We start from the raw sequence: 18,924 nt of genomic DNA, 5'->3' as shown, positions 1-18,924 counted from the left end.
CCGCAGCGCCACACGCTGCAGTACTGCAGGCCTTCCTCCCATTCTTAAGGGGGAGGGGCCTGCACCAGCGCGATGAGCGATCGCGAGTGCTGGCAAAAGAGCCCGGCACCGAGGAGAAGTGCCAGGCTCTCAGAAAATAGCTGGCAATGCCACGGGGGGGAGAACAGGAGGCCGGGGACGGAGGTGCTGGCAGGCGGCCGCCGGAAAAAACGGCCGCCCCGCACCTCCACCTTAATTTGCGCCACTGCCGCCACAGGTAGGCCCCGTGAACCGGGCGCGATTAGCGAGCGGCGCTACAGAGGCGGTCGCTGCCAAATATCGCGATCGGGGTGGTAGCAGGGCGCTGCGCACACCGATGACGTCATCGGTGGCGGCGCAGCACAACAGGCTAGCGCCGCCATTAGCGCCCCAGCTAAATATCGCGGGAGGCGTGGCCAGTGGCGCTAAAGCCACTGAGTGCCCTCTTTAGGCGCTAACTGGTGGTGCAGCCCACAGAATTTCTTCCCCTCTTTTATCAAATACTGTATTTAAATGTTCAGAGGCCTTCCATTTTTGATGACTGTGCAGCCAGCTTCTTCAATATGAATTGAAATTTGCCATGATTGCTTAGCAGTCTCCAGAACGCTCCGTCACGGTAAATGTGGAACTGAAGCATTGAAATCAATGCAAGACGCATCTTTGTGTGTCACAGAAAACTCATCCACATTCTATGCATCAATTACAATAGCCACACTTCCATGTCACATCTACCCGACTCTGGATTACACCGAGAGTCAGCTTGGTTCCAAAGTGTTAACAATATTGTGTATTCAGACAAAACCTTTAATTCATCTGAAGACACACACCACACATTAACCATTTTAAAGAGTGCTGAATCCAAAGAGTTTTTGTATTTCATATTTTCCTTCCCATTGGTTTTATTGGATCTCCTGGCTGAGTGAGCAGGCAGCTGACCTGGTCCCGACCTTTTGGTAACATTATTATGAAGGATGGTGTAGAGAAAAGGTCATGTCAAGAACAGCAGACCATGACGGCTTTTACCATCATGGACTCTCCTCAACTTATTCCACTTCTGAAGCAAATGAAAGAGCAAAAAGGTAAAACCCTCAAGTTCCAACTCTCGAGATTCCCCCTGACCCTGAACATAATTGAATAAAAACTCAATGCATTTGCATTGACTGTTACTCTGTATGTTCACTTGCAATGAAATAAAGTAGCTTAATAACTCGTAGCTGACCTTATTTCACCAAGTGTTCCTCAGTCCGCCTTTGAAAAGATTGGAGAAGAGTACAACAGGCACCTGTCAAACGCAATATCCAGTCCAGATAATGAGGGGGTTCCACTGTTGGGTTACACTATTGTATAGTTAGACATTGGGCAGTTTGTGCAGGCTTCTAAACACACGATGTTCAAACTGCTTATGGCAGTGACTAGTGTCACTGTACCTGAGAGTATAGCTGAGGCAGACCATCAACTTGTAACACTGGGGTTAAAGCACGTTGTTGGGGGCAGAGCGATTAAGTTTGACCTAGTCCATGATGTGGCTGACTGGGAGTCCTTGATTGCTGACACCAAGTGGAATAATGTTCCATTGCCAGCTTCAACAAGAAGGAAGTCCATAAAAAGTAATCACATTAGTAATTCATGCAATTTTCATATAACTATGTTAGGACCTTCTCTTCATTGAACCCCCGCCCCCCGGTGATACAGCAGCATTCTCAGTATGACCGAGTAGCTAAGAGGCCTTTACCCATTCCCTGCACATACTTTGAAAGAGTTGGGATGGCACTGCCAAACAGGGCATGCCTTGTAGTAACTGCTCCTAAGCATCTTACAGGTTCCAGTACCGGAGCGATAGTTAAATATGAGGCTATTAAATAGGCTATGATGCAATCTGAGAGGTAGTAGATTGGGAAGGAAAACAATTCAAGTAATTTAGAGTGGGATTGAGTAATCAGCCACAGGATTGTCATCGTCTATCATCAGGCCATCATCGTCTATCTCTGTGGCTCAGTCACCCTATCTGCTCAAAGATAAGCACATGGATGAATAATTACCTCATAATTATGTGTTATGAGTCAGAGGAGAAATTTCCTCTATACAGCACTTGCTTTCAAATCCTTCCACAGGTTCCTCCTCCCCACTGCCCCCTAGCCTTAAACACACTATACCTTAATGATCTTCTCCAGCCACAAGAGTGCACACAACAACTTGTATTTCTATAGCATCTTTAACATAATAAAATGTCCCAAGGTGCTTCACAGGAGCGTTATCAAACAAAATTTGACTGAGCCACATAAGGAGAAATTAGGGCAGGTGACCAAAAGCTTGGTCAGAGAGGTAGGTTTTAAGGAGCATCTTAAAGGAGGAAAGAGAGGCGGAGAGGGTTAGGGAGGGAATTCCAGAGCTTAGGGCCTAGGCAGCTGAAGGCATGGCCACCAATGGTTGAGCGATTAAAGTCAGAGATGCTCAAGAGGGCAGAATTAGAGGAGCGCAGATATCTGAGGGTTGTGGGGCTGGAGGAGATTACAGAGATAGGGAAGGGCGAGGCCATGGAGGGATTTAAAAATAAGGATGAGAATTTTTAAATCGAGACGTTGCTTAACCGGGAGCCAATGTAGGTCAGCGAGCACAGGGGTGATGGGTGAACGGGACTTGGTGCGAGTTAGAACATGGGCAGGCGAGTTTTGGATGACCTCAAATTTATGTAGGGTAGAATGTGGGAGGCCGGTCAGGAGTGCATTGGAATAGTCAAGTTTAGAGGTAACAAAGGCATGGATGAGGGTTTCAGCAGCGGATGAGCTGAGGCAAGGGCGGAGACGGGCGATGCTACGGAGGTGGAAGTAGGCGGTCTTAGTTATGCTGCGGATATGTGATCGGGAGCTAATTTCAGGGTCAAATATGACACCAAGGTGGCGAACAGTCTGGTTTAACCTCAGACAGATGCTCGGGAGAGGAATAGAGTCGGTGGCTAGGAAGCGGAGTTTGTGGCAGGGATGGAAGACAATGGCTTCGGTCTTTCCAGCGACCACAGGGCTGATGGGGGAACAGGACTTGGTGCGAGTTAGGACACGAGCAGCAGAGTTTTGGATGACATCAAGTTTACGGAGGGAAGAAAGTGGGAGGCCAGCCAGGAATTGGAATAGTCAAGTCTAGAGGTAACGGAGGGTTTCAGCAGCAGATGAGCTGTGTTTATTGGCCCCACTGTTCTTTCAGGATGTTACCATCCCTCCACGTTTGTAATATATTACTCGTCGATCTCCCATGACATTGCACACAGGGAGTCGAGTCCAAGTGTAGAGTTCAGATGGAGTAGGCATAGAAGGCAGAAGATAATTGGATCTGGGCGCACAGAGATGGTGGATCTCCCTTGGCTTTTCTCACAGCGAGCCCTCTTGATCTGATCGCTCTGCCTTCCTCATTGTGTCATTGTGAGATCTGTGCCTCTTTGTTCAAAGATATGTGTTTTGTCAGAAAAAAAATTTCTGCCACAGAGGGCGGTGGAGGCCAGTTCATTAAATATATTCAAGAAAGAGTTGGATATATTTCTTAAGGATAAAGGGATCAAGGGATATGGGGAGAAGGCAGGGACAGGGTACTGAATTTGGATGATCAGCCATGATCTCATTGAATGGCGGAGCAGGCTCGAATGGCCTACTCCTGCTCCTATCTTCTATGTTTCTATGATGTGTGGATTTTCCCTGATCCTTGCGCTTTTCCCTCTATCATTGTCTTTTTTTTGTTTCTGCCTGTGGCTTGATCTTTCGAGTGTCCATAAATTTCTGTGTTGCTGTGCCTGATTTCTCTCTCCATGTGTTGTGGATGTTCATTTATGTCTCCTGCTTCTTCCATCCATGTCTCTTTTGTTGTGGAGCCTTTGTATCTGTACCCTACAGCCTTTCTATCTCTCCCTTGATCTTTGTCTGTCTGTTTGTCTTTTTCTATCTCTTGTCTCATGAATACCTTTTGCTAATCTCTTTTTGTGTTTGAGTGTGTGTATCTCTCTGTTCACCCATCTCTGTCTCTTTCTCTTACCCAAATGTTTGAGTGTCTTGCTATCCATTTCTCTATGCCCTGAATCTGTCTTTCTTTAAGCCCACTTGATTGCTTTCTTTCTCTCTTCTGCTCCTCTCTCTTCCTCTCTCTCTCTCTCTACTCTCAATATCGTCCGGTCTCTGTTTCCCTTAATATAGAATGATACAGCACGGAAGGAGGTAGTTTGGCCCATCGTGACTGTTTCTTCCCCTCTTTCTCGCTAACCCTAGTATATTTGTCTTTCTATGTCTCTCTTTTTCTGTCTCAGCATTGTGGTGAGTGTAAATTTTTGAATAACATTTTGTCTGTGCATCTCAAACTGCAAATTTAGACTTTCTGGGTCATCCAGATAAAGGGCTTTGGGTGTTGAGGTAGTCAGGAAAGTGTTAAGTGAGATTTAGAGACATTGAACTAGTTACAAAATTCCTGCTGGATTTGATATAATTGCAGATTTATTAACGGGGAAATTATTAACTGCAGCTTTCTGCTCTGAGACCATTTTTGTAATCTTAACTGAATTATTTTTACAATACAATTCTTTCATCCCTGACTCTGGCATCTCATAAGGAAGAATAGTGTTGTAATCTGATTGATAGATTCAGTTCAGTGTATAATTTGTTACACTCCTTGCGTACCTCATCAAAATGCCCATTTGTAATGTGTCAGCCTAGAGTGTTAAATGTTGTCAGGCTCTTTGATCGTGAGGGCACACCAGGACCAATGTCTCCTCTAAGCTGTGCACGCGCGGCCGCACAGTAATCTGCAAGGTACCGAGCAGGCCACGTGCCAGCTTTTCCATGGGAAATACCGCACATGCGCAAATATTTAAAGGGACCGCGCATTGAAATAAACAGGCCACGCACAACAAAGCGCAGCTTAGAGGGAACTTTGACCAGGACGCCCTTTTCCACATTTCTACTGTCTGCCGGCAACACATTTATTGCTGCTTTTATTTACATTCTCCATGTTTTTATGTTCTTCCTTGCAATTCCCTCACTACCTCCAACTTAGGGAGAATTTTGGCTTGGCCATAGAATCCTTCACGATCACTGTCACACTGCTCCAAGATTGGCGCCAGTGCACTCTCCACACAGAAATACCCTCTTTCTAAGTTGAATTTCACGTTGTGGCTCTGCCAGTATTCGACCAGTGGAGACCAAGGAATTAGATTGGCAATCCAGAGCCTTGAACTCTTTATGACTGTTTGAGCCACTGGTTCATTCTGGTTGATATTTAAATCTTTCAGCATCTGTCGCTAACAGTCTCTCTATTATACTCGTGTTTGCCCTGTAACAGGTGCCCCTTTTTATTGTGCAGAAGCCAATCCCACCAGCAGCCGCACTGCGCTGAATCAGACAACAGTCAGAGGCATGACATGCTGTTGTTTACAACCTTTCCTCATCATGCTTTACCTCATCAAGTAAAACGATACAAACTATTTTAATATCAATACCATGGAACTGTTTCTAACTGGACAGTTGTTGGCTGCACACATTGTATTAGTTGGAGAGATTGTGGTGCAGTTACTAAAGTTCCAGAGGTCTGAGTGTACCGGGTCTAACTGGAAGTGCAAGACATTCTTCACCAGTACGAGCTCTTTAGATTGGTATATTTTACATCCTTACGGCCAGAGCCTATTTCTCTACAGAGCTTTTTCATTTAATTAGTGGACAAGTGACACCAGTTGCCTCATTAAATAAAACCCAAGACTACAGCATGCTGTCCTGTGATTGTTGTGGTTCCACAATTGTGTAGAGTTGCTAAAGATTAGAACTGTTGCCTTAGGATTTGAAACATGGTACACCAGTAATTCAAATCATCATTTGGGGTGCAGCAGGAAGCAGAAATCAGACCTATATCTTTCAGTTTACAGTCCTGAGATAGTATACTTAACCCTCCTGTTAACAATGGGACACAACAGATTTTTTTTCTAACTGGGTACCTCTTGAGATGGGGGAGGTTTTTCATTAATGCCATGGACATTCTGGTTTCTTGGCCTTTGATACATTGCGTTGGCTTTTTTTTAATACTGGTTCACTTGAAGCTCTCATGGCTGTCGTGCAATAAAATATTCCTCAAGTGCTTTCCATTAATATACAAACATTCCGACTGCAGCATTGTGATATTGTGCCCGATTTTTATCGCTCCACCATTGGTGGCCGTGCCTTTAGCTGCCTAGGCCCTGAGCCCTGGAATTCCCTCCCTTAAACCTCTCTGCCTCTCTACCTCTATCTCTTCCTTTAAGACGCTCCTTAAAACTTACCACTTTGACCAAGTGTTTGGTCTCCTGCCCTAATATCTCCTGTGTGGCTTGGTGTCAAATTTTGTCTGATAACGCTCCTGCGACGCGGCTTGGGATGTGTTACTACATTATAAGTTCAAGTTGTTGTATACTGAATGTGTGTACTGATTACACCGGACTGCACATGTTTCACTGTTTGGTGTTCACGTGATGACCACTGCTTTCCTCTTTTAGTCACGTTTGTTTTATGACATGAAGTGACGCTTCAGGCACATGACTCGTGACTGAAATTCTCACACCTGAGATTTGTCCATATGTTGCTGGGTCTGCTATACAGTGGATAGTTAGTACCTGTATATATCACGCAAGGATTTGTGGTATCCAGCAGTGTATTACTTCATGAACATACTTGTCTGTATAAAGACCATTTCTTCCATTGGCACCTTCAGTTCCCTTTTATTGCATAGTTTATTTGAATACATGATGTGGGTGTTTGTATACCTTATGAAGGGAAAATCATAGTGGGCGAATTATCATGACTGTTTTTCACAGAAACCATATACAGTACAATGTTATTACTATTGTTGCAATCCAACTTCATGACATACAAGATGACTAAAAAGACCAACCTTTCAACTCCTTCTTTTCGCCTTGTTAAGCTACTTCTATGTGTTTCCTCCCAATATCTGCATTTAGTTAGCAGTTTGCATAATGCGAAAATGTATGTTTTGTCAAACAAAGCTGTCACATGCAGTAGCATATGGTAGTTAGTATAATGTTGCCCTGACACGAATCAAAATAAATCAACTTTCCATTTCTAACTAAAACAAAATCCTCGCTCTTTCTGAATCACATACTTCAAAAATTGTAAGACCTACTGGCACAGTCTACCTTCCAATATCTGAGTGCTCATTATTTAGATGGTTACGTAGCAAATTAACCATTTAATCTGTTTTACTGATGTTGTTGGTTGAATGATAAATATTGGCCAGGACACTGGGAAGAACTCCCTTGCTCTAGTGTCGTGCAATCTTTTACTTCCTGAGAGGTCAGACAGGGCCTCAGTTTAACATCTGACGAACAGAAATGTCGGGAACAGGGAGTGGCATTGAAATGTCAGGAGCAGGGAGCGGGGCTGAAATGTTAGGAACAGGGAGCGGGACTGAAATGTCGGGAAAACGCAGCGGGGCTGAAATGTCGGGGAAGTGGAGTGGGACTGAAATGTGGGGAACAGGGAGTGGGGCTGAAATGTCGGGAAAACAGAGCAGGGCTGAAATGTCGGGGAAACGGAGTGGGGCTGAAATGTTGGGAACAGGGAGTGGGGCTGAAATGTCGGGAAAACAGAGCAGGGCTGAAATGTCGGGGAAACGGAGTGGGGCTGAAATGTTGGGAACAGGGAGTGGGGCTGAAATGTCAGGAACAGGGAGCGGGGCTGAAATGTCAGGAAAACGGAGTGAGGCTGAAATATCGGGAAAACGGAGCGGGGCTGAAATGTCAGGAAAACTGAGCGGGACTGAAATGTCAGGAAAACGGAGTGGGGCTGAAATGTCGGGAACAGGGAGTGGGGCTGAAATGTCGGGAACAGGCCAAGCAGAAACATCATCTAAATTTTCAGATTAATGCGCAGGACGTTGCTGCGCAGCTTCCGGTCATTGAAATCAGCTTCCAGTTCGTTGGGCAGGAGTCGCTCCGAATAATGCCTACTCCTAATTGTTTTTTCTCCCTGCTCTCTTGAAGTACTTAACACATGCTGTGCATGGTGTTCTCTGTGCAGTACATCCAGCATAAATATATATACATACTGAGGGAAGCAAAGAGCTGGCACAGGCACGATGGGCCGAATGGCCTCCTTCTGTGCTGTATGATTCTATGTTCTCAAATGCAAAGCATTGCTGCTTGTCTTGAGCATCTACCCTGTTCTAGGATTCAAACCTGATAGGAAGAAGATGTAAAATTCCCCGCCACATGTTCCCCTCACCACCTGCCCCCCCTCCCCCCTAAAATTTTTATTAGACTACGTAGTTAGACCAGTAAATACTGCTGCACAGTAATAACATTGGCTGTGTGAGACAGACAAAGAACGCCTCAAATGTTTTAATATAACTACATAATACACAATCAGCAATTTGGTCTGGCATGTCTCTCTTGGGAGAAGTCTTCAATAGATCAGAATTCTGTTCAGTTGCAGCTCCATATTACATATTTTTTTAATGAATTCTTACCTTCTCCTGTTTTTTCTAAAAAAAGACTGTGATGCCCGAGGGTGAGCTGTTATCACTGTAGCTTGTTATGCAAAGTCAGGTTTATGCAAAGTCAGGTTTGTGCAAAACCACATCCCTGGCTAGTATGTAGATGACACTCCAAAGGGAAGTGTCTCGCCTCTGTTTATGTAGATTGCAGAACAAGTGTGGGAGGTAATAAAAGTGGTAAATATTGATCACCAGGCTGTCATTTACTTATACTCCATCTGTGGCCTTTGCCGTTGTCCCATTAAGGGTTCTGACAAGCAAGTCTGTCTGTTAGCTGTGTGCTGAAGGTATGTGAATTGCTTGTCTCATTTCTGGAGACTGCGCTGATACCTTTTGAAGCCTATTTTTGATTGATAGCTTTGTGTAATTGTAATTGGTAGTACTTTTGCCTCTGAGTCAGAAGGTTGTGGGTTCAAGTCCCACTCCAGGGACATAAGCACAAAATCTAGGCTGACACTCCAGTACAGTACTGAGGGAGTGCTGCACTGTCAGTGGTGCCGTTTTTCGAATTAGACGTTAAACCAAGGCCCTGTCTGCCCTCTCAGGTGCACGATAAAGATTCCATGGCACTATTTTGAAGAATAGGAGGGGAGTTCTCCTCGGTGCTCTGGTCAATATTATTTCCTCAAGCAACATCACTGAAACAGATTGTCTGGTCATTATCACACTGCTGTTTGTGGGACCTTGCTGTGCTCAAATTGGCTACCGCGTTTCTACATTACAACAGTGATTAAAAGTACTTCATTGGCTGTAAAATGTCTTAGGCCGTCCTGAGGTTGTAAATGTAAGTCTTTCTTTATACCTCATTGGTAATAACGTTTATTGTTCACCCTGTGGCAGATTTCTCTGTGCATAAAGTCAGGGAGCCAGTGTTTGTCTATGGACTTTTGCATTGGGCCTGAGAAAAAAATTACCTGGGGTGTGACTGAATTGGAACAAAGTCATCCAGTGATCTTTCATGTTTGTAAAATGCCTGTACTCTGATTATTGATGTAACCAGCCATTATCACCCCTTCAGAAATCAGAACACATACAGTCTTGGATTTTGGCAAATATCCACTCGGCTTGAGGAAGGGTGAAAACTTTGAGTTAAGTTGGTGCCATTGAATTTGTGCAATGCAATTAAAATAGCACCCAACTACAACATGTGGTTGCTGTGGGCCGGTATGGCCGTGGATGTACTAAATTGGTGGATAACGCAATCTATGTTGGTAGGAAACTTTAGTGGGGCTGCGAAGGTGATTGGATTTAACAGCCTGACTACAAGAGTCATTTCCACTTGCATTCTTTGGGCTCGAATTTCCAAGCCCCGTGGAGGCGGGAGTGGTGGGAAAATTGCAGAATCGGGGGGCACGAACCCATCCCGCCCCCAACCCACCTCCGTACCAATGTCCCAGGAGGCGGGTATCCGAACTGTGCTGGGAGCCGCCTCCCTGAGGCAGGAAGGGGATTAGCGCCAATTAACTGCCTGTTAACAGATAGTTAACAGGCAGTTTTTTGCCTAATCCCTATTTTTAGCCCTGAAGTGTGGGCTTCCCAACGGCTCCGAACCACGGCAAGTTAGTGAGGCGGACCGTCGGTCTGAAGGGGCTGGAGGGGTCGAGATGTCCGTTGTGCAGGTGAGTGATGAGTGCATGTGTGCAGAGGTAAGTGTAAAGTGTTTTAATAAGTTTTACTTACCTTTACTTTCTCCTGCAGGCTTCCTTCCTTCAGTTCTCGGGAATCCCTCCGTTCACCGGCACAGAAAGCAGAATGGCGGCTGAACTGTAAAAAGCTGCAGCATTCTGCTTTCTGGTGTGGAGAGATCTCTAACTGAGTCTGAGTAGGACTCAAGTTAGAAGTCAGATTGTCAGGGCTGGATTTTCATTCAGGTGCGGGTTGATGTCATGTAATCCGCATTTCATGTTATCCACACGAATCTAATTCGATGTGGGAGATTGATGCTATTTTAACTAAATTGCCCAATTGAATTCCAGTGTGTGGGAACCCATGGCAAATGAATTTCTCCAGTCTGAAAGTCACCTCCGATGACGTCATCATTGCTGCTGCATTTAAGATCTGCAAGAAGCCTTGCTTCTTCTGCAGACTGCCAACCTTTTGGCATTGGCTGATACACTGAGCTGGAAGCAGAATGGCCAGAGAAAGACTGAGGTCTGCACCCCATTTCGACGACGTTGTCCTGCAGGCTTTAGTGGAGGGAGCAAGAGCTCACAAGGAGATGCTCTTCCCTTCATCAGGGAGGAAGAAGCCTCCCCAGCAGACAAAGGCTGCGTGGCTGCAAGTGGCAGAGGAGGTCAACTCCTTATCGGCTACCCGCAGAACCTGGATACAGTGCAAGAAGAGATTTCATGACCTTCAGCGCACTGGAAAAGTGAGAGTGAATTTCCCATCACTCTCAATCTGATCCCCATTGCCTTTCCTCACCAGCACTCAGCTTTAGCAATCTCTTCCTCCACATCCCACTTGACACTGACATCCATGCACCCTTACCCATTCCCTCTCTCTCTATGGTCACATTCACCTAACTATTCGACTATGCAGCCCTCACACTCCCGATCACACTGATGCTATGAAAACAACTGACAACACACAGGGAGGGCCCTTGGTCTTGCCACCTCACTCCATCTTTGTCTCCTTCTAAGCATCTATGCTATAGATTCTCTACACTCACTCCTTCATTCTCACTCAACCTCCACTTGTCTCCCTCATTGCAGGATAAGAGAGCTCACAATAAAAGAGAACGAGCGAGGACAGGAGGAGGGCCACCATCAGTAGCCCACCTCACCCCCTGGGAGGAGGCGGTCCTGGAGATCGTAGAAGTGGAGGACGACGCGCATGTGGGGGACGGACAGACGGGTGTATCACAGCAAGCTGGTGACAGAATAGTTTTCCATCTCATTGACATTGCATGAGTCGCTGATAATGTTTCGGAAGCTCTAACAGGTGGACGAATGATCACCTGCAATGTGCATGTAACCTTGGCATCACAAATCTGACTCTTTCCTTTATTCCCCCACAGGACCATCGCAAGCACCCGTCCCCACTAGCCAAGAGGAACAGGCTGAGCCTCCAGACTCCTCAGAGGAAGCTGCAACCTCTGAGGGCGCAGCGTCAGCAGAATTCAGCGCACCTGCACCAGCACCAACGCAGACACTCACACCTCGGTGGGACCTTCGGGACATAGAGTAGTGTTGTCACCTGGTGTATCACAGCTCACAAGTGAGCATCAGCAGATTGTGGAGACAGGGACAGCAGTGGAGAGTCCTAGTCAGAGGGCGCAGGACTCTGCCAGCTCGGCTCAGCTGCATGTCGACCCTCTGCCTCTGGGTCCATCCACAATATCAACGGTGATGGCACTCCAGGAAAAGATGCAGTAGTCTCTGACAGGTTTTGTCTCCAGGGTCGTTGCGAGTGTGGAGCGAATGGAGGAGTCCCTCGGTAACATGAGCAGAGCCTTTGTGGAGTCATTGGTGCATGAACGCATCACCATGGAAAGGATGGCAACCTCCATGGAGGTGTTAAGTCGCCAGAGTGTTGAAAACATGGTGAGTGTTCAGAATAGACTGACATCTCTGGAGGAGCGATGATCAGCTATTGAACAGAGAAACCAGACCTTCATGGCAGTCCCTCTGAGTAGGACTGCCAGTGCAGATACGAGTCCCCATGGCCCCCCTGATGTGCAGCAAGGTGCTCTCAAGCCGCTTGCAAGTGCTGAGGGGGACCTGACCCATGAGAGGGAAGTTGGTGGCAGACATCAAGGAAGTGGGGGCTCCTCTCCAAGCGCTCACACTTCCATGCCACTGCAGAGGCCTCGGTCAGAGCCCCACCAGAGTCCACACCCAACTGAGATCGGCGTCTCAACCCCTGCACAGCCGCAGGAGCAGCAGACTATTGTCAAGCCCTCACAGGTTCGCCACCCCAGAGGACGCCCACCAAAGGTGTCGAGACAGGAGCAGCAAGAAAGTGAGCAAGGGGCCTCCACATCTGCTGAAGCCACAGGGGAAGCACCACGTAGGAGCACGCGTAAGAGAAAGATACTGCACAAATAGTCACAAGGGTAGTCACTTGGGTGAAATTTGATGTTTTATGTGTAAAAGCCATCATATGAATCATGTACATAAAAAATCTGATGGCTACTGCTGTAGTTGTGGCATGTGTCATTTCGCTAATGGGACTTCCACATTGAGGGTTTAGGATTACTTGCAATTGTCATTATGGTGGTCAAATTGCTAGGAATCCGCTGGTTCGTGGCCATTGTCGATGCTCAGGTAAGAAGATGCGAGGCAAAAGTGCTCGAGTGGCTAGGCTAAGCAAATCTGGCCAAGATGAGTGCGTTCCTTGCATCCCGGGCAGCTATGTTCTCGCGTACTGCTGCTGCTGGTTGATGGGCCTCTGCAGGATGTTCGTTTTCGCTCTCCTCCTCCTCCTCATCTGAGGAGGATATGTGAGGAGCCACTTGGTCCTCAGGAATCTGCAAGCCACGACGCTGTGCCATGTTGTGAAGTGCACAGCAAACCACGACGATTCTGGAGACCCTGGCTGCTGAGTACTGCAGGGCTCCACCTGATCTATCCAGGCATCTGAAGCGCATCTTCAGCAAACCGATGGTTTGCTCAATTATGGCTCTGGTGGACATGTGGCTGGAGTTGTAGCTCACCTCAGCTTCATTGGATGGTCTCCTCAACGGCGTCATTAGCCACGTCCTCAGGGGATAGCCCTTGTCTCCAAGTAGCCATCCGTTAAGTTGGTCTGGCAGACTGAATAGCACACTAGACTGGCGCAGTATGAAGGAGTCATGGCAACTGCCAGGGTACTTGGTACAAACATGCAAAATTTCTTTCTTGTGGTCACACACCAGCTGAACGTTAAGGGAGTGGAAGCCCTTGCGATTGACAAAAATACCTGGATTGCGATGGAGTACCTTAAGGGCCACGTGTGCTGTCAACGACACCCTGCACCCTTGGAAAGCCTGCCAGATGAGCTAATCCAACCGCACGCACCGTGACACTTGCTCGATCCTTGGTGAAATGGATGTGATTGTGTGCGAGGGCAAAGAGGACATCGGTTACCTGCGTGATGCAAGTGTGTGCGGCCGCCTGGGAGATGCCGCTGATGTCTGCTGCTGATCCCTGGAATGAGCCTGAGGCAAAAAAGTTGAGTGCGGTGGTGACTTTGATGGCCACTGGTAAGGGTTGTCCACCTGGTCCTCTGGCCTGCAGGTGTTGTTGCAGCATTGCGCAGATGTCACCCACTACCTCTCGCGAAAGTCGGAGCCGCCTTTGGCACTGCTGCTCAGCCATGTTGAGATAACTGACCCTGTGTCTGTAGACCCTGTTTGGAGGGTATCTCCTGCACCGATGGGCTTCCATGAGCTGACCCCTTCTGGCCTGTGCATCGTCCGGTGGGTGAGCAGCAGCTTGGCGCGCCTGTTGTTGCTGCTGCTGTTGGGGCTGCTGTTGCTGTTGGGGCTGCTGTTGTTGCTGCTGTTGTTCGGCCTCATCTAATATCTAGAAGGGAAGGAAATAAATGGCTCCCATGCTTTTGGTAGATGCCTCAGTTGAGGAAGCGCTCAGTGAAGGTGGCGAGAGGTGTTTCCCAGGAGGTCACATTGGAGATGGGAGTCAGGCTCCAAACTTCCACAGCTGTGGTTATGCCTTCTAAAAGTTCCCCCAGACCTGAGACTACAAAGTCCTGCCATCTGCAAATGATGGCTGATCAAATCTCCTCTTTAATAGTTGACCTGATAGTCAGCAATCCAATTGTGCTTCTGCCAGGTTTTACCGTCGTGTTTCAGAACAGGCATGTTTCACGTGGGAAAAGGGTTAAAATCGCAATGGCCATTCAAAAAGGCATTATAGAGGCAATTTAGTGCTTGTTAAGGGCCTTAACGGCCTATCCCGCCTCTTGGAGGCGGGACGGAGACTGGAACATCAGACACGAAGTTTTGAAAATTTAGTGGAGGCAGGATGGAGGCGGGTTCGGGCCCGCCCGCCAGTTTTTGCAATTTTAACCACCCGCACGCCTCCAATCCCGCCTCCACGGCCCAATGAAAATCCTGCCCTCAGTGTTTGACAGCTTCACAGTGCTGTCAAACGCTGATTTTTCATCTGTCAAAAGCTCTTGACAGATGAAATGTCAATCACTGACTTCACCAGTAACCAGATGTCCCTTAATTGGCCTGCTGAGCCCGCTGGGCGGGCTTAACAAGGTCAATCAAGGGAAAATCGCGTGGGTTGGCCACAAGTTAATGGAGGCAGGACTACAACCCAAAAAGTGGGAGTCCCACCTCCATCACGTCCCCATTGACAAAATCCAGCCCTTTGTGTCTATGATGCAGCTGAAATAATGGCAAATATGCACACAAAGAACAGACCAACATCTGGTGTTCATTAGTTCACTTGTCCAATACCACACTAACCTCAGTTATGTTCTTCCTTCATCAATTTGGGAACACGTGATAGGGACCTGATGTAGTTGCCTCAGCGACAAAGAACAATACATTTAAATTTATTCCAACGTATTTGTATTTTGTATGGTTTTGAGAAACCAGAGCGAAGGGCTAAGACCGTCAGCGCAGTGCCAACATCGAAGAGACCGAGAGCAAATGTGGTAAATTAGGAAATATGCTTGGGTTTTAAAAGTCTGAAGATTGTAGGAGGAAAGAAGAATGGAGGGAGGTAAAGGACTTTCACTATTCAGAGGTCTTCAGAAAGAATGAGTGAGAGTAGGAAACTGCAATATGCCTCGCTTTCAACATAGTGCGGATGGAGGAGAGAGAGGAAAGAAGTGTAGGACAGATGTTTGCAGCTCAAGTTATCAGTATTCACTGCCTACTTAAAGGATCGAGGGAGCCTTTTATCATGAAGACAAAACCTGCAGCTGCTTTTATATTGTGCAAGAGCTGTGCTGGTGCCACTGGCTCTCGAAGCATGGGTCTCATACTGCTGGTGGAAACCCCTTGCCTAACGATCTTCCTGATGACTCTTGGTGAACCTGGCGAGTTTTCTTTGAGGTTGCCACTGGCTGCACATCATGTTCTGTCTGCAATAACGTGACGCTTAACCCAATGTAATAGAAGCTAAACAGATGATGGTGACAGAGAGAGACAATGAATAATGCCTATTGGGGGATGCTGCTTTGTCTGATTGCTAAACTTGAGCTCAGGAGATGCCCATTACTGACCGTTGCATCAACTTTCACACTCTCACAGGCTCTTCCCATGGGGGAACAAGCTGCAACCTAAAGGTCAGCACTACATGAACATCTGGCAGGGAGACTTCCCATACCACAACATAGCAGATGATGGATACACCAACACTGCCCCCGTAAGTGCCTGTCAGTCTGAATGTTTGTTGCATACTAGCCAATCTCCTGTGGCATTGCTCCCAGTGAGTGAAAGGATGTGTTGAAGTGTAACAGGAAGTGCATGCTGTATCAAAACTGTTAATAGATTACCAGCCAATGTTCCATGGTGTTACACATGATAAGTTGGAGAATAGGGTCATTCTTTTTTTTACCTGCCTCTGATTTCTCTGTAATGCTGTTTCTCTCTCCCTCTGCATCGCTTCATCAGCTCCTATGTCTCTTTCTCTTTTCTTGCACTAACTCTCTTTGCTCCTCGCTCTGCCCTCATTTGCTTCTCGGTCTGTCTTTTCCTTTCCTTCCAGGTGGGAGGTGATGGGTGGCATGGCATGGTGCAGAAAAGAGTCATCAGCAGCTTCCAGCTCCGTTTTGGGTGGTGATCGTGGGGAAAATGAAACCCTCAGCAGCTGCCAAACACATATGCTCTCACCTGCCCTTCGCTCCCATTGTATCCCCTATCCCTTCACCTTCCTACTGCCCTTTACTTCCATTACCTCTTCCCCTTCAAACTACCTACGCAACCCCTGAATCCCTACCTCTTCCTTGCTCCACTACCACTTGCGCTTCATCTACTTCACCCCTCCATCCCACCCTAACCACCTGTTTACCTCCCCTGCCCACCCCACCACTCCCAAGGATAGTTGGTGGGAGGCGGCCTCCTTACCCTCAACCTGCTTTGCTCCTCCTATGACTGCCTTGTCCTCTCTTCCAATCTATTTCTTTCAAAGAGGCTTTGTTTGCTTTAAAAATTGAACCTGTGCTTTTTAAATTAGAATGGGGAAAGTGACTTTCGCTCACTCTCTGTCTCGTTCCTCAGCTTAATACACTTTTTAAAAATCGACAGAAGACAAAACAAAAAGTACAACAAGTGCCTAATCAGAATGCTGTCATTTCCACTCTCTTGTGCACACAGCCTGTCTGATTAAGAAAAACATTCAATGCAAATTTTAACTCAAAGCATTTGAAATTTTTCCTTTTCAAAATTATTTGAATTAAATCTACTCAGGAAAAATCTGCTGAAGTTGGCATCTGACTGAATGGTAGTGATGCATTCTGGTACATGAGAATTGACCAGACTGCACAATCCAAATTTTGCTCGCAAAGTCACAACTCTGGGCAAAAATATCAATTCCAAGCCCAAGTTTCTGGGGAGGACGAGGCCTTCAAATAAAAATCAAACCATTAAAAGACACAAAAGAGAATTTAATGGATCAATTTAATCATGTTATTTATTAAATATATAAGTTTTTGAATTGATTTCCTTTTGTTTAAATTCTTATTTTGGACATTAGAAATTTCAGCTATTGAAGAAAAAATGGTATGACAAAAATTGGGGAGGGGAACATATTTTTCTCCTTTGTGCTCAGTTGTAAATATGCAATCCATCCAGGCGATTAGAGGAATATCCGCCGGGGAAGCTTGCACACCCAATTTTCCTTCCATTTAAATTGCTGGGCAGAGGATCGTGAAGTTTCTGTTACAAGCATGTGATCCTTCTTGTCCAGTTTTCCTCAAAGCCTTCTGCTGAGGTGACTGCATCCAAGTGCAAAAGAGGAAAATTTGTTCTCCAAAAACCTGGCACGATCAGTGCCTTCAGGAATGGAAGGGCAAAGATTTTGCGGGGGTAGGGGGAGAGGGGAGGGAGATTTGCCGAATAATAATTTCTCAAAAAATTATTACTGGGGGGAATTGTGGCGGAGCCACCAAAGGACTCAGATCGTTTGTATATAATTCCTTTAACAACATGTTAGCTACAGCCTGAGTCTATATCTTTATTTATGCTGTTTAACTGTACAGAGTGTGGTTACTTTAACAGCGCGGCTAAAACGTGATGACGTCACGCCGTTCATCACGTGATTCCCCACTGGCGGGAAAACGTGATGACGTCATGACGTCAGCCACGGGATTGCAGGGGCAGTCCTCGTGGAGCCTCCAGAGAGAGCAGACCTACATTCGATGTTATCCTGCAGTTTCTTGTTAAACCCTGTTTGTTTCATTAAAGTTTGTTTTGTTTGATTGCCTGAGTAGAACTCAGTCTTTTAGTTAGGAACCCACGTTCCTACATTGGTGACCCCGACTTTCGTGAGCGGTTTTCGCAGAAGATCTTCAGCATGAACACGAACGCCGTGACTCTGAAACTGCCACAGTTCTGGGAGCAACAACCAGCCACGTGGTTTATCCAGGCTGAAGCCCAGTTCGCCATCAGGAACATCGTCGCGGATCAGACCCATTATTACTACGTGGTCTCCGCCCTCGATAGCGCCACTGCCTCGCGAATCGTCCGCCTCCTCGGAAGTCCTCCTACTGACCGCAAGTATGATATGTTAAAGGCGCGGTTGCTACAAGTCTTCGGGCTCTCGAAGTCGGAACGCGCTCGCCGGCTCCTCGCTATGCCCGGCCTTGGGGACTCCAGACCGTCCGAGCTCATGAGCCAAATGCTCACACTCTTAGGTGCCGAACCGGAATGCTTCCACTTCCGGGAGCTATTCCTCTGCCAACTGCTGGAGCAGGTGCAGGCTGCCCTAGCCAGGTCCGAGATCACAGACTGCGCTGAGCTTGCTGCCGAAGCAGATAAGATTTTCACAGTAACCCAGCAGTGCTGTGCGGCCACGAGGCGCCCATCCCCCACAGACGCAGCTCCAGCTACTCTTGCAGCGGGCTGGTGCTCCTACCACGCCCGTTTTGGTGCGAAAGCATGACGCTGCCGCTCTCCCTGCAGCTTTTCGCCCCAAAAAAAACAAAGCTCCTGCAGCGTTCCTGGCGAAGGAGGACCGGGTCTAACGCGTGCTCCGCGGCTGCGATGGCCATCGGATCTACGGGGAAACTTCTTTACATCACCGATTCCCTATCGGGTCAATGTTTCCTTTGACACCAGAGCGCAGTGTAGCATCCTACCTGCGTCGAATCTCGATATGCAAGCTGGGAACCACTGCTTTTCCCTCGTGGCGGCTAATGGCGCAGCCATTCAAACTTTCCGAAAGCGGCGGGTCCAAGTCTGTTTCGGCCGACAGCGCTTCCATTGGGAATTCGTCACGG

The 18,924-nt window shown here is 47.2% G+C and overlaps 1 protein-coding gene across 8 annotated transcripts in view; it reads left to right on the top strand.

Moving 5' to 3' along the window:
- sumf1 (sulfatase modifying factor 1) overlaps window positions 1-18,924 on the top strand; it is a 172,376-nt gene that overhangs the window by 88,651 nt on the left and 64,801 nt on the right. For 6 of the 8 annotated variants that reach the window (XM_086001360.1, XM_086001359.1, XM_086001365.1 and 3 more), the window contains exon 6: window positions 15,737-15,851. The exons of the other annotated variants lie outside the window; for them this stretch is intronic. In XM_086001360.1, coding sequence (XP_085857486.1) covers window positions 15,737-15,851 — 115 coding nt within the window. The remainder of the gene's footprint in view (window positions 1-15,736; window positions 15,852-18,924) is intronic. 8 annotated transcript variants of the gene reach the window in all.

Source organism: Somniosus microcephalus, chromosome 11, assembly GCF_052327205.1.
Source record: "Somniosus microcephalus isolate GS21.2 chromosome 11, FLI_Smic_1.0, whole genome shotgun sequence".
In the NCBI taxonomy this organism is placed as follows: Eukaryota; Metazoa; Chordata; class Chondrichthyes; order Squaliformes; family Somniosidae; genus Somniosus; species Somniosus microcephalus.
Note: the sequence above shows the minus strand (reverse complement) of the source record. Positions and strands in the feature narration are given on the sequence as shown.